Consider the following 17,301-nt stretch of genomic DNA (forward strand, 5'->3'; position numbering starts at 1 on the left):
CAGGTAAGGCCGTTGAGTTTAAAGTTCACAGTGCTGAGGGCCACTTCTGTTTTCCCGTGTGCCTGCTTTGTACAGAAAGGCAAAGAAGCCAAGCGCCTGACATATAGTCACCGTCATAACAACCTTATGAGTAGATGCTAATATTCCCATCTTAAGTAAGAGAGAACGAAGGCCACAAGAGGTGAAGTCACTGGTTCAGGGTTAAGCAGCACAGTGACTAATTGGCAGGGTCCCAATATGAGCCTTGACTTCCAATGCTCTCACCAGCATCTCATACTGTTTCCCTCTACATGCATGCATCACTCTGGTCCTAAAACTCCAACTCCATTTTAAAATCAAAATAAAACTCAAAAAACAGCCTCATTTTTAGCTCTTGCTACAGTCTCTTTGAAGTTGAAAGCTTGTTTTGGAACTAGAAATACTTCAGGATTAATTGTTTCCTGAGAGCTTTGAGCTCCACATGGGAGCAGGTGGAAAGACGATTTGGACAATGTCCAGTGATGGTCAAAGGCCAATTAGTTATGGTGAACTTGTGTGAGAACAGGGATTGAGGAACAAAACTGGAGTTATAGGACATATCCTCAAGAGGAGTATGAATCCCAGAAGAAAAAAATATAAAAGGTTCAAGTATAAAAGATAGGGAACTTAACACTGGTAAGGAAAATGTTTGAGATTTAAAAAAAAAAAAAGCGGGCACAAGAATATTTAAAAGTTCAAATAAAAATAAGGTTTGAAACTTGAGAATTTGGTTTGGTTGCAATTTGAGTTCTAATAAGTATAGAAGTTCAAAAGGAATAAAAGACTGTAAACACATAGACACACCCTGGTTTGGGATGTGTTTCTTCTAAGGTGAGCTGCTGTTTCTTTGTGTTCTCCTGGATTTGTTTACCAGATGCAGACTGGTATCCAGCTGGAAAGGGACTCTGTACTTTTATATCTTACTTGGTGAGGCTGGTGCTTAGCTATGAACCAAAAAAAAAGACAAAAACACCCCCACAAAACAACAACAACAACAACAAAACCATCTTGTCAGATTGCCAACTGGCAGGCCCGTCTTTGCTATAAAAACTGTACCGGGAGTTTAGTCAGTAGGTAGTTTTGCATTAAATCTGAGGGGTCTGTATTAAAATGTATTCGCTTCTGTACTGTCTAAAGATAATAACAGTCTATTTTATGAGAGAAAAGTTCTGAAAATAAGGCTTCACTGCTGATATATCAGGCAGGGATGTCAACTGAGAAAAGCAGCTCTTTTTACAGAAAGACATTCTTTGTTCTATTCGCTCCTGTTGTTGGTACTAGCAATTGTGATCACAACAAAGAGCTTCTGGGTACAGTAAATTTAGTGAGAAATCGATCCAGATGCACACTTCGGCTAATCATATGCTGCATGCCCAGCGGTGGGCTCGCTACCATGTGGCCAACAGCGCACTGAGAAGGCGTGAACACCTGCCCAGGAGAAGCTTATATTCTAACACAGGGAATGATCACAGTAAAAGAAAAAGCAACATAGTAAGTGCTAATTACACTGCATTACATTAGCAAGTTTTCCTTTTTTTTTCTTCGTTTAGCATTGTTTATTTTACTGAATTCAAACAAGTCCTATGGATTTGACCAGTGACAGGGATGGGAAGAGGCCAGGGTTTCATTGAGTCTAATACAGACATTTTTTTCTTTTCACATTTTAACATCTCTGAAATTGATGTGCACCTTAAAAGCGATGGTATGTATTTGATGAAATAACTATTAAGAGTACTAAGCCCTTGTATCAGGGACTCCGTTAAGCATTTCATATGCATCAATTTATTTTTAATTACATAGGTAAGTACTATGATTACTTCCTTTGCAGAGATGAAAACAGTAAAATAGAGAGGTTCAGTTACTCATGCAAGCTCACGTAGCTTGATTCAGGGGCCAACCTTAGGCAGGCTGACTCCAGTGCCTGTGCACTTAGCCACTGTGCCACACCATTCCATTGTTAGCTCAATGAGCAGAGGGCCCTGAATGACAGTTGAGGGGTTTGGACCCAATCTGAAGCATGTACTTAGGGAAGTGGGTAATGCCTTTCTCACCCAAACCACCAGTCATAGAGTACCAGGAGATTCCACTCTGGAAAAATAAACTTAGCTTTTCATTCCCATGAGGGAAGTTGGTTCATCCAGCCCAGTATAAAAAAGGTTGTTATTATTTTTTATTTTATGAAGTCATTTTTTTTCTCACTCCATTACACAAACTACCATAATTTGCTCAAAATTTTTTTAAAAAAGTACATTATCTCATGTGGCTCATGTGTCAGTAATATTTAAAAATGAAGGCTTTTCCCTGGTCCAGTCTACTCCTCGACTTTACATAAGAAATGCAAACAGATCTCTATCATCTACTACTTTCTTACTTCAGAAAGCTGCAGTGCAATCAAGCTGGGAAAAAGTCGTGTGTGGGGGGGTTCTTATTTATATCTGTGTAATGCTCTAATGCATGTCCGTCCTCATGAGTTTACACATAAATTATAAACTAATTGAAAGCAGAAATGACAAGTGGTTTTGCATTACGAATGCTCGGAGGTTTATGAAACATTTAGTAATGAAGGCTTTAGGACTACATTTAGGCCTTTCTGGCACACATGGTTAAATATACCAAGAGCTTATTCCTAGGGAAAACAGAAATATTCTTTTCTGTGGTTACTGTTTTGATGACAATTTTCTCCTTTTATAAAGAAATATAATATTTACCATTGGGAATGAAGAACCGGTCTATGGAGGAAAGAAATGACATAGGAAGCATGTCAGGAAAAATGCTGCATTTGCCCCGGCATAGACATGAAGTGTAAATTGGTAACCATGGCATTTTCATAGAAATTTTTAGTATAAATATTGATCTAGTTGAAGACTTAGGTTTCTGGACCCTGTAAATCAGGCCATAGGAAGAAACAAAAAGTAAAATATTTAGGTCTTTAGAGCAGGTGCGTTAAGGTACAGTGTCCTTTTAACAATAAGAAGGAAATTTGTGGCCTGGCTCAGACATGTTCTAGGTACTTGTGTGATCTTGAGCAAGTCACTCCTTTCTCAACTCTTGTTCTTTACCTCTGAATGGAAAAGTTCAACCACATGCTCTCTGTGGTCTATTTCAGTGCTCAGCACTTAAAAAGATGACATTAGCAATATTTTTCAATGTGTCTCTATATATGTCTTGGCACTACCTTGATATACTTCATTATTCATGGAGGAATAACATATCTTTTTCTGTTACCTTCTCACTAGAGTGTTGTGGAGATTTTAGCCTTCTAGACGAAGGTGCCACATACATGCTGTTATTAAAATAGAAGGACAGGACACTGATATCTGGAATGTTTCAGATAAGTGGTTCATTATCATCTGTACAGACAGGAGATGTGAGAGTGTTGCCATGAGCACAGGAAGAAAATCCCAGCCCATCTGGATGCTGAATGGCGGAGGACACTTGAGTGCTGAGATAAAAGATAATACGCATCCACGGATGGCAGCAACAATGTTGGGACTGGGTTTTGTGGTGAGAACAAAACAGGTCAAAGGTAGGCCTTCTGAGAATCACAGTTTCTCACTCCGCTTTGATCCAACAAAAAGACTGCTCTTTAGACCAGTTTTAATGTATGTGTTTAAGATAATACTACTAAAAGAGATAGTGATGATTAATCTGAAACTACATGTTGGATAACTATTTATGTGTATTTGTAAGTCAGCTGTTAGGAACTTGGAAGAAAGTGTGCAGTTGTGACTATATTTCAAAGGAGGTTACTGCCTCAACCCAGGTGTAAAATCTGTAATGTACCTGAGGTACAGTATGGACATAGGGCATTATTTCTGGTGGAGCTGAAACTTGAAGACCAAACTGGGAGATGGTCTCACATCTTCCCTGACTTTGTAACTTTTCTTGTTAGTGACCACTGGGATGCCTCTGTGTTGGGGTCTTGACCAGTGGGGATGGAGCGAACACAACCAGTCAACAGTGAACCAACTCTTTATAGAAAAGAAGGGACTTATCTATATAACCAAGAGAGAAGGCTGTTTCCATGTCATTCATTTCCTCACAATACGAAGGATCAGGGCACCAATGTGCAGAAGTGAGAGCATCTCCACTTTTAACAATGCTATTCTCATGCTTAAGTAATTTGAACTTGTAAGAATTGATCTACCCTTCCCTAGTTGTTCTTCCTGTCTCCAGTTTCTCTTTTTCTTCCATTATATACATCGATGACAGATTAACTTTCCAAGAAACCACCATGCAGGTGCTCTGTATTCTCATCATACTGTGGAACACTTTTGGCATAGGACTGATTATATTTTATTATAATTTTTTGTTGACATATCTGTTCAATGAGAAAGTATACTTAACACTATTAATTTATTAATAAATGTATAAAATTACCTCTCTACAAAATCTTCCATTGGCTATTTTAAAATAGTACAACTTTTCAGCTGCCATTATTGAGCCCTTTCTTTTATACAAACACAAACACACACACACACACACACACACACACACACACACACTGCATGTGGGTCCTGAAATTCATACACATATACACACATATTCCCTAATTCTCATAGCAACACATTTTACAGATGAGAAACTGATAGGGTTATATTATTATGCAAGGCTACAGCCATACCACATGTTCAAATCAGAATACAAATTTGTCTGAGTCAAAAGCCCATATTCATATTCTTTCCACCATTAATCCACCCCATCCTTGCCAACGGTGAATCTGGCAATGAAAGCTCATTGCAATTCTTGGCCCTCTTTACTTGCCTGACTTCATTTCACTCAAATCTCCACAAGAAACAATTTGCTCCATCATAGCAAGTGTCCTTAGTGCTTCCCCTGACTCTACATATACTTTATTATACAAATATATCACCAGGGTGTCTTGTTATAATGCAGATTCTGATTCAGTAGGTTTGGGATAATGCCTAAAATTCCGCATTTCTACAAGGTTCCAGTGATGCTAATATTGCTGTTCCATAGTCCACACTTTGAACATAAAAGTACAGAGCATCCTTGAATGTACCTTTGATCCTTTCCTCCACAAAATGCTCCTTACTCCTTTTCTTCCTAGTTCCACTACCAGTACCACCTTTCCTTCAATATAGTTCCCAGTTCCTCATCTCACTTTGACTTTTACTAAATCCCAACAGTATTCCATAAGTATTTGGGATTAGCAACTTGGTGTTTTTTTTTTTATTATATTTGCATGTATATATCTGATTTTGCCTGCTAGTCTTCCCGGAAGTAAAGGTTTATTATAACTTCTGTATACCTCCCAGAACTTAGCATAGTGCTTTTCTGTAGTGCTTTGGTGGATAATTATTGGTTCTTCCTCCCAGCTCACAAGCCCCTTTCCATAGTAACTTTCCTCTTTCCAACCCAAGGAAGGAGCAAGATCTATATGGGTGGACTGTCATAACAAAATGAGTCAATTGGAGTTCAGAGTTTGTTCTCTGGCATTTGGAATTTGACTAAAAAGAAAAATTTGGTCTCTTTTTTCAGGGGGATGCTCTGTTAACCGAAAAATGATCAAAGGCCCCATTTTCTATATGTGGGTGAGAGAAACAAAAGAAGTTGGCCTATACAAGGGGAAGAATGAGGTCGGTCCAGATAAAAACACAAAGATGAAAATTTCAAAGAGGATGTCAGGAAATCCAGGCAACAGTTCTTGAAGCACACCTATATTGTTAGACTTTGGCTTTATAATAGATAATATATAATAAATAAATTTATAATAACTTATAATAAATAAAACGAACTCCTCTTTTTTCCCCTTAAGCAAACTGTAGGAGCTGTAGTTACTTACAATCGGTCTAATACAAATAGGATTTCTGTATATGATATTGATAATGATAATGCTGACTGTGATGCATGTCAAATGAATCTTATATGTTGGCTTATTTGCCATCTCAGGGGATGGTGAAATGAAGACTGAAGGATTATGCTCTGTAATATATTACCCTAAACCAATGATGTTTCTTAAATTAGTCTTCAAAGCACCTGCATCAAAGTCACCTGAACTGCTCTTTTAAAATGGACATTACCTGGGAGAAAATATTTGCAAATTAAGTATCTAATAAGGAGTCACTACCTAAAATGTACAAAGAACTTATACAACCCAAAGCAAAAAAAAAAAACAAAAACAAAACTTAAAAAATCCAAGCCAATTAAAAAATAGGCAGAGGATCTAAACGAACATTTTCCCATAGAAGACATACACATGGCCAACAGGTACATGAAAAGGTGCTCAACATCTCTAATTATCAGTTAAATGCAAACCAAAGTACAATGAGGTATCACCTCACACCTCTTAGGATGACTGGCATCAAAAAGACAAGAAATAAATATTGGCAAGGATATGGAGAAAAGAGAACCCTCATGCACTGTTGGTGGGAATGTAAATTGAAGAAGAGATATCTGCATCCCCATATCCATTGTGGCATTACTTACAATAGTCAAGACATGAGAACAACGTAAGTGCCCAATGATGGATTAATCGATCAAGAAAAGGTGATACACACACACACACACACACACACACACACACACACAATGGGATATTATTCATTCACAAAAAAGAAGGAAATTCTACCATTTGTGATAACATGGATGGATCTTAAAGGCAATATACTAAAGGAAATAAGCCAGACAGAGAAAGATAAGCATTGTATGATCTCACTTATATGTGGGATCTTAAAAAAACAAACTCACAGAAATAGAAAACAGATTGGTGGCTGCAGAGGTTGGGGTGGAGTGGGGGGTAGGGGAAAAAGGGTAAAGGTGGTTACAAGGTACAAACTCACAGTTATAAGATAAATAAGTCCTGGGGACATAACATACAACATGATGACTATAGTTAACAATATTTTATATTTAAAAGTTGCTAAGAAGGTAGATCTTAAAAGTTCCTATAAGAAAAATTCATAATTATGTAAGATGATAGATGTTAACTAAACTAATTGCAGTAATCATTTTGTAATATATACACATATATCAAATCATTATGTTGTATACTCTAAACTAGTATAATGTTATATGTCAATTATATCTCAATGAAACTGGGCAAAACAAAAAAAGCAAAAAACAGACACTCCTGGTTATCATGGTTGACCTACTGCACCAGCATTTCTGGTATTAGCATCAGAATTCTGAATTTTAATTAGGCTTCCAAAAGATTCACAGTCATTACCTAAGACTTTGTTTGGTAAGACATATACACACTATTCTTAATCAGTCCAAAGATTCACCAGCTAATGCAATGGCTTTGATAGACACCAACTTTAGGAGAACTTTATTCCCTACATTCTAGGCATCATCCTCAAATCCTGGCTACTTAAATTCTAGTAAAATTTTATAGTCTCATATCAGAAAATGAAAACCAGAAGTATTTATAAATATTTTCAAGATGGAGTGTTCTTGCTACTAATTTCTTGGGTCCCTTCCTCCAGGTGTCATTAAATCCAACGTCTGAGCCCAAATTTCTTTTACAATAAAGGAAGTTCTCACGTGATCTAATAATGCTGGATAATCTAAAAAAATCTACTTCCTCCTATTCTGACCTCAGAATCAGTATAAACAGCTTCCATGTCTTTAACCTCTGTTTCAGTCTTAGAGTTAGAGTAACAAATTTAGTTTCATGCCTCTTGAGAGGTCTGAGTAATCATTAATTCACAGTGATTATGCCCAAATAATTAGATGTTTGAAGGTAATATGCCTTGTCTTTCTTCCATTTTCTTCACTGAAAACTAGTAAAAAAAAAAAAATCTATCCAAATTTATATGGAAGATAACAAATTTTTTTTCAAAGTGTTGTTCTGTGGCCTAAAATATTACATAGAGGTCTTTATCTTATTATCACAGATGACTAAAACACTTAAATATCTCCTTCATGGCTGTTAAGGCACAGTAGAGTCAATTCATGCCCAGGGAGCTTTAATCACAGACCATCGTCATGATAAATGGTAAAAAGTCAGTGTGGGCTATCATGTCAATGGCTACTGGGGGAGTTTTTAATGGGAACATTGGCCGCATGCAGTTCATAACTACTTTTAAGGAGCACTTCTGATTTAAAGGCTAAATGAGTATCATTACAGTATCTTCATGTATAGTATTTCTAGAGAAATTCCATTTTAAAAGGAGGCTGGTAATTGTAGTCAATGTATATAACAGATTTCTTGAATGATGCAAATATTGTCAATTGTTTACAGTTTCACTGGTAGAGAGTGAATTACTGACTTTTAGGTTGAGCTATCAATTTTTAATTTTTTGTGACCCATTATATTATTCAAAATCTCAAATCAAGAATTAAAGCGGGGCCATGAAGAAAATACCACATAGCAAGAGAATAAGAAGAACCATGATAACAATAAAAAGCAGGTAGGAAAGGTAAAAGATTTCTAAGAGTTTTTAATGTTGCCCCAGATAGCACATATCATCATCTGCCTTGTTTTCCTTTTTTTTAAACTCAATTTGCAGCCTCAAGCCCCGAACTAGAACCTACAGAAACTGTTTTTAAAAATACTACATAATTTAAAAATAGCCATTATGACCAAAAAGAACAAGGAAGGAATAAGAAGCAGACCATTTCAGAAAATAACAATTCACAATCCAACGTGAGTTTCCTAGAATTAAAAGTGTTCCTCTAAATGCAGGGAACAGAATAAAAAAATATATAGCTTAGCTAATCAGAAAAATAAAGTCCCTTTGTGTTCTACTGAATTTTTGACAAAGATGCTGGATATGCAAATTGGATAAAAAGGTTATCTGGATCTTAAGGATGAAGGTCCATGGGGCTACAGATACATTTTGTTTAGCACAGTAATTTAAAATAATGAAAAAGTGACAATTTGAAGACTTCAGAAAATCCAGATTGCCACAGGCTCCATTGCTCCAGATTTTCGTACATGGAACTTCTTCACATACTTGATACCCATCTAGCCACTTGATGGAGGGAGCCTCTTAGAGGCTCTCAATGAAAGGGTAGAACGTTAGAACTGCGGGCACCTGGATGACTCAGTGAAATAAGTGTCCAGCTCTTGGTTTCGGCTCAGACCATGATTTCATGGGTCCTGAGATGGAGTCCTGCAATGGAGGCCGCGCTCAACAGGGAGTCTACTTGAAGATTCTCTCCCCTCTGCCTCTCCCCCCATTTGTGTGCACACTCAAGCACGTGCAATCTCTCTCTCTCTCTGAGATAAATAAATAATCTTAAAAAAAAAATAAAAAGAATCCTTTAAAAATGTTAGAACTGCTAGGGACTGAGAGATCATCTAGTCCAGGAGCCTCATTTCAAGTTGATAAAACAGGCACTTGTGGTGATGAACACTGGGTGTTGTATGTAAATGATGAATCACTAGATTTTACACCTGAAACTAATAATACACTGTATGCTAACTAACCAGAATTTAAACAAAAACGTGAGGAAAAAAAAAGCTGATACAACAGAAACCCAGAGGGGTAACAGGGATGTGTTTTCAGACTCAAATCAATAGAAACTCTTTTTGGCGGTATATGGACTGCTCAGACACCCAAAAACCTTTTGTTGTTTGGCACAACAACAAGACTTTAGTTGTATCTTTTAATCTTATGCTAAGTCAAATTTGACCTGAAAGAATAATGATGGTTCAGTTACCAGTTCATAAGCTGGTTTCAGTAAAAGTCGCTATTGCTGGGGAATACCAGAAATATCCAATTTTAAAACTTTCTGCTTGATAAATACCACGATATCCAAATACACACAAATATACAAAGACTTTTCATTCACTTTCATCAAGAATTCACACAGCACTTTAAGGATTCTGGGATTTTAAAAATACTATTCAGTTCACCATTGCTTAAAAAATAGGCAACTTTTCAGGAACATATTACTATCTCAATATTAATTCTAGCATTATTTTAAGACTGATGGGTAAAATCCTGCACATATATATGTGTGTACATAATGAAAGTGTTTTCAGGTCAAGGAAAACAAAATATACAGAGAAATTGACTTATTCCCTGTCATCTGTCTTTTTCAGGAAGGTTTCTGGCCATGAATTAGTATATTTAGCACACATCTGGTATACGAGGAAGCTTATCAATTCAATATATTCTATGAACTTAAAACGTGAAAAGAAAAATCAACCTCATTAAGTAACGTTGAATATAGAATATTCAACACATCTTAAAACTGCAACTACTATAACTGATTATATAGACATGTTTCAGTTGCCTGTTTACTATCAACTTTTATCAACTTTTGATTTGTAGTCATAGTTAAGAGAAAAAAAATACCAACGAAGTTAGTTTTTAAGAATATGGTCAAAAAGAAGATGGGGACAATTCTTGAAATTACTTTCAAGTATAAATGCACTGAAATACCTCATATTCCTGGGAAAACTTCAAGTTGTCATTTGCTTTCAACCTTTCAATGTGATCTGCAAGCTCCAAGATAGGAATTGGAGGATGGCTAGCCATACCTATTAAAAGGAAAGAAGAAACACATTTGAAAATGAATGAAAACAATGGTGACTATTCCAAAATATAGAGAATACTATAGTTAGAAATGGCCTGAAAATATGTGAGTAGTAAAGATGTTTAATGTGAGGAAGCAGGCAGATAGTTTGGTTACTCAAAGCAGGACATGCTCTGGAAGGATGAATTTTGTAGCCAAATGAAAAGTCACCAAGCATAATCCCCAAACTAACACTCCTAGTGTAAAAGAAAGCGTTATTGTGCTATGAATCAATGCGGTTAGCTAGCGGAGAAAACTGAGAGTCAGGCTTGATGTCAACTTCTGCTTTGAGTAATGACTGTTATGTCATTTCAAACTCCTTCTCCTGCACTGTGTGAAATGGAAATTGTGTGGAATTAAATGGTGTAAAGTGAACTAAGAAAACAGACACTGAGAAAGGCCTAAAAGGGAAAGAGTAGTAGCTTGATAGGAAACATAAAGTGACTTATGCATAATCAAGGAAAACTAACTTGAAGAATGAAGGTTACCAGGGTAACCGGAATCATCTGAACCTGCAAAGGAAATGATGATGTAAATAAAATAAAATAGAACGAATTTGTTAAAAAAATGAAATGGATAGTCTGATATACCTTTTTTTAAAGGACTGATAAAAATGCTGCACGTTTTTACAGGATTCACTAGACATTGTGACTTGATTAAGATCGCTTTAATATTTCACAAACCTGGAGGTGACTGACATTCACATGCAAACATGGACACAAAGAATGACATGCACCACAGTTCATAGACGATAATCACTGATGACAAAATTGGACACCAAACTGAGTTTCAAAAATGTTTCCACTAGTAGCAGATTGTAGAGGTTGGGGTTGTGGCCTTCACCTGGACATTTATAAATGGGCCACGCTAACAGCTTTGTGGTATTTGCCCCAGGTCCCCATTACTCAACCCCCAGCAAACCTACAATCTACTTCAGGTGTAAACATCTTTGTCCACGAATGGGAAATGAATGCAGGACAATGAGCAGATGGTGAAGGGACAAGGAGGGAAAGGGGATGGAAAAAGAAAGAAAGCAGTGACAGGGACAGCACATCTTAGTTCAGTCTGCCAGCTGAAGTGGTGTTAGTTTCACAGATTCTGTTAAAAATATCCACCAGTAATTTTGGTGATTCCTGTGTCTTTCCAATGTTTTCTCATTTTTCATGTGATTTACACTTTATTTCTTTGTGATTAAATTTTTAAGAGTACCATGAGAGAGCATCGCTGACTCATGTCTTATGGATACAAATTCCAGCTGGCTAGAAAAACTTGAACTAGCATGCCCCCAGGGAAGCCCCGAAGCTGAAAAAGAATGGGGGAGGAGCTCAAACTGGAGGCCATGTTGACATTCTGCTGTCCTGGGACTCTCTGGAAGGTATCAGGCTATGGAATGGTGACCATTAAGTCAACACAACATGTGATTACTTTATGGGCATTTTAGAAATTGTGTCATTTATTGAAAGCCACCCAGTAAGTTCCATTATCTCAAATGTCAAATTATCAATGGCTCTGGTAAGTTAAGTAAAAAAACTATTTTGCTTCTTCCAGACAATCATTTTAGCACAGTGCTATGATAGGTGGTGTTTTAGTGTTTATAGCTTCCAGTCAACTAAAATCTTAATGGAAGAGCCCATAAAAATGAGTTTGCTTAGAAATAGAAACTCTTTGTTGGAGATATAATTACGTATTTGGACCAAAATGTTGGAGCCCATTTCTGGAACTTTTCCATATAGATGGTAGAATCAAACTAATTTACATTCTGTGGCGGGAATAGATGGGTGACAGTGGTCTAATAATTAAAGTGATCTTATCCAGATGAGGCACTCCCAATGACAAGAATGGAAATGCAAAGGCACAAGAGACTCTAGGCTTATCTGGAAATGGAAATGGACTGATGTGGACATCCATTACAGTGCTTTAACAGAGAAAATAAAGAGACAAAGATGTTTAGACCTTTTCGAGCGAATCGTGGGAGAGAGTTATTATCATATATGGACTGAGTGGTGGTTTGGCTAGAGAGGGAGGACACAGAGCCAATCAGGGAGGCGTAGGGGACTGAATTACTGCTCAAAGCTGCAAAAAGTAAAGCCAGTTGGAGATGGGAAAAGTATTAGTATAACAGCAGTAGAAGACCATAATAATCAACCAAAGATGTGATCAACATATTTACTTTGGAAGCTAATTATACAGAAATCCAAGTAAACCTATACTGACTCATTACCCTCTCAATCAGGATGTATATATCATATGCAAAGATAGCACAGCATTCAAGAATCATTCTTTAAGACACATCAATATGTATCATGCTCCATCACAATTCTAGGACAAGTAAAAATGGCAGAATGGATGTTTCACAGAAAGAGGAGAATTTGTGAGATTCTGATGGAATAGGAGAAGGAATCCTAGACTAGAATATGGATAGGAGAGTTCTGCTTTTGCCATCTACTAATAGGGACAAATCACCTGTTATCAAGAACCTCAATTTTTTATCTGTAAAATAAAATTGCAGAGCTAGGTAACTTCTGTAGTCACTTCCTTCTTTATAACTCTCACTTCTACCTCCTGTAGATAGGATGTCTAAACATACGGAACAATAGAGAAGGGTCTCTTGGGCACAGTTCGCATGTAAGTGTTCTAAGAGTTACTGTACCTTTTCTTTCAGCTGTGGGGGGCATTCACGGTCTACAAACTAAAAAATCTATGCAGTTTAATGATCAACTTTTTGAATTCTTTAAGTTCAATACCATTTTCTTTAGCTAACCCCAAAACTATGATGTTATATCACGTATTTGAAACAAATAAACGTCATCATAAAAATCATGCTACTTAACAAATCTGGGATGAAACTCCTCTAACATGAAACTCCAGCTCATACCAGAAAATAATCACCAAGGAGCTCCTAAAAAATACTGTTATATAATTCCCCCCAAACTTCTCCGTTGTCCAACATGGAAACAATTTTATATGATGTAATCAAGCATATTAGATTCTGAATGGAAAAGCAGACACTAAGAAAACTATGAAGTTGACATCACTGCAGTATCTTCTCAATTTTTTTGTCTGGGCAACCTGGCTAGTGCTCACAGTCTACAAACAATATTTTTATTAGACGAGTGATGCTAATGCATCATTTGAGGTGCTTTAAAATTATTATTTTTTTCCAGGCTCCACACCAGACCAATTAAGTTAGAATCTCTGGGGGTGTGAACAGGCATTGAGTTTTTTAAACTTCCCCAGCAATGGCTCTCGGTCCAGTGGAAATTATGATTGGCGGGGGGTTATAACTCGTTTATTTTTTTACATTCAAAAATTATATCAGGGTTTATGAGAATATAATCAGCTTTCTTTTGGTAATCCTTTGAATCTGCTCTGATTCTCCATTTAATGAGCTTTAGTACTTTAGCTATTATTAGTAGCAAAGAACTTGAAGTGCAGCTCACAGCTGATGAGGACTTGCCAGGGTCATGACTCATGACCTTATCAGTTCAAAGCTACAAATGCACAACATAAGTGCATTTTAAAGGCACATGTTGAATCTGAACAGTGTTTTCATTTTGAAGCCATGATATCCATAATATGCACTATCAACATGAAAAATGGATGGATGTAGTCACTGAAATCTGCCTTAGGTTGGAGGAAAAACCATGATGGCTACTTTTAATAGGGTACATATTTATGATAGTAATGTCATGAGGGCTTCCTTATAAGAATTAAAACTTTAACATCATGGCATTTAAAGCTGAGAGGTGCCTTAGAGATCACTTAGCCCAGCCTTTTTGTTTTACACAAGAGGGCTCTGAAGCCCAGAAAAGTTAAATGTGGCCGGCTTTCATTTCCCTCCTTCCAAAGGAGGCTCAAGAAAAAAAACGAAAAAAAAAAAAAATTTCTCCATTATATGAAAAATAAAAATAGGCATGAGGTGCAGGCCACATTTGGCTAACTAAATTGCGGCCTCTGTTTTAAAGGAGCAAAATGTTCCTTTAGTGTGTATGTTAAAATCCAAGCAGGTGGGGAGTGACAGCATGCTTGTATCCACAAGACAATGGGCTACACATCAAGTGTTGTCTGGGGGGGGGGGTGTCACAATGTTTTCACCTCTCATGGGTCACCCTCTGCGAGCTCATTTATTTCCCCTCCTATCTCACATTAATTTTGTCAGTTAGGAAAATGAAACTCAGAGGGGTAAAAGACTTCATCAAGGTCATTACTATTAGCAAAACTAAGGCTACATGGGGGATTTGATCCCAGACCTTGTCACTTCTTATTTAAGGCACTTTTCATTATGCCATACTGTCTCTTACACCATTTAATGCCCAGGCAGAGCAATGACATGTACATAAATATGGGTCTGTGAAAATGTTTGGACTATATATGCCCTGACACAGGGATCATAAACTACCCTAATTTAGAGAAAATGTGTCAATAATAGCTTCATTTGAAGGAAAACATGAAACATGAACTAAAGATATACTAAAGGTATAAATTCAAAATGTTAAAAACTGTAGTATTATTTGGCAGATTTTTAAAAAAACTCCAATTTACCTGTTTTTGCCTTCTAAAAGTTCTATTTAATTTACTAAGTAATCTAATCAACAGTATTTTCAAGTATCTATAGAGAAATGTTTAGCAAATACTTGCTCTATTTTGGCAATTTTAAAATCTTGCATTTAATGCCAATAACCACTTTATAATTATTTTGCTAAGTAAAGCTTTTGAGGTTACTAATAGTGGTGGAGAATCTTTTTTTGGGGGGGTAGTGGAACATCTATTAAATGACTTTTTCTGTTAGGATATATGTGTGATAATTCAACAATACTCTCTTGATGGTTCTCCTTTCCAAAAAAACATGATAAAGTCTAGAGAACAATTTATGGTCATGGAACAGGGAGAAAATAATTTGTTCATCAAATCAATGATGCAGCTCTGTCAAAAATTATTTAACTAACAGTCACAGAGAGAAACTTAGTTTATAAAATATTGGTCAGATTTTAAAATAATTGATGTGCCATTTAGAATACTGAATGAAATACAAGTACTCAATGTTTACAATTTGTTTCACAAATGAATAATGAATTAAAGACAAAGGAGAACATTGATTTATAAGACATAATTGCTACTTGGCAGAACAATAATGACAGTTTGACTTAATCCATGACTAGGATCATCATTAAGGGAAAGATGTTCCAAGAGCGTTTTTTCAGGTTAAGCACTGGATAGCATAAATAAGACTCATTTTAAGGAGGATTTCTCAGGATGCAGAATTTGAACAAACAGCATTTCTTTATATCAGAAATTTATAATTTCTAATCAATGAACCAAGGTGTTTGAAATATAACATATAAAGAACACATACGGTGTTCTTAAGCAAGGTCATATATTTAAGTTTCTTATAGTACAAAATATGAAGATAAGTATATTTAAAAATGGATCTTGTTAGCATTGACCCAATTAATAGCACTAATGGATCAGAAGAGATGCCTCAAAAGCTTTTAAAGCCCATTCAGCTGCTGTGCAGACATTTCTGCTGCTGATACTGCTATTTCTGATATGATAACTTTTTACCAGTTTGTTACTATTTTCCACAGCCCATCAATCACCTACCATCCATGTATGCTTTAGGGCAAAACATATTAAGGTCATCCTCAGAATGAAAACGAGGCTTTTATGTTGTAACATCTGATCATCAATTTTTTAATTTCTTTTCTTAAAAGGTGAAAGCACAAACCCTGGAGTTTTTTGTTGTTTTTGTTTGAAGGGTTTTTTTTCTGTTTTTTTTGGGGGGGGGCGGGCAGAGAGAGGGATGTGAGAAGGAGGTACAAATACTAGAAGAAATAATTTCACAGGAAAAAAAAAGACCATTTTTGATGGAAACTGACAAGGCAACCAAAAGGGCGACAGAGAGGAAGAATTTCACAGGCACAGAGAAAAGTGGTGACTGGCTTACTACATGATCCTATTAGCTACATGGTCCCTTACACCTTTGTGTGTGCTAGAAAGAAAGCTTATTTCTTGAGATGCTGAAATTCTAAATTTGTTTTGTTGGGAAAAAGTAGATATATGAACACATATCAGTAGTTGCTTTGGTTTTCTTATATAACATCATCTTTTGATGATATTATATTTATTTTAGTCTTCTGTCCAATGCTAGAGGCCAGGGCTCAGAGGAGCTACTACACTGTAAGTAAAGGCTTTTTACAATATTTCAAAAATCTGTAATTAGCAATCTCTATCAAAATGGTAAATGTGCCTACCCTAGGACCTGTACTTGCATTTCCAGGTGTCTAATATTTGGAGGTAGCAACAAAGATGTGAAGAGATGTACACTCAGTACTGCTTGGAAATAGTCTCCATTAATAAGGAATGCATCAATACATTTTGTGTCATCTGTAGAAGAGAATAACATCGATACCATTGCCTGCTAAAAAGGAGATAAAACCTAATACACTAACTTGGGAAAAGGTCTATGTTTATATAGTTAAATGCTAAAACAGGAAATATTATGTATATGCACCCGTCTGTCTGTCTATATACCTGCTATATATTTTTATCAATATATATGAAAAAGTCTGGAAGGATATGCATGGGGCTGTGTGTGTGTGTATGTGTATATGTGTGTATCTATATCTATATCTATATCTATATCTATATCTTACACTATATATAATATAGCTATTCCAGAAGGGCAAACTTGCAATAGTTATAGGAAATCTTTTACTTATATTTTAAATATGCCCCTGCCCAAAAAAAGAAGAAACATAAGGGGGGATAAAGAGTAATTTTTCTTTTTTAAAA

At 36.2% G+C, this 17,301-nt stretch overlaps 1 protein-coding gene across 1 annotated transcript in view; it reads right to left on the reverse strand.

Annotated features, from left to right (window-relative positions):
- Positions 1–17,301, reverse strand: part of PTPRD (protein tyrosine phosphatase receptor type D) — a 301,900-nt gene that overhangs the window by 96,772 nt on the left and 187,827 nt on the right. The window contains exons 25-26 of the mRNA XM_040632317.1: positions 10,980–11,021; positions 10,377–10,474 (exon numbers count right to left, since the gene is read on the reverse strand). Of these exons, the coding sequence (XP_040488251.1) occupies positions 10,377–10,474; positions 10,980–11,021 (140 nt within the window). The remainder of the gene's footprint in view (positions 1–10,376; positions 10,475–10,979; positions 11,022–17,301) is intronic.

Source organism: Ursus maritimus, unplaced genomic scaffold (assembly GCF_017311325.1).
Source record: "Ursus maritimus isolate PB19 unplaced genomic scaffold, ASM1731132v1 scaffold_17, whole genome shotgun sequence".
Classification (NCBI taxonomy): Eukaryota; Metazoa; Chordata; class Mammalia; order Carnivora; family Ursidae; genus Ursus; species Ursus maritimus.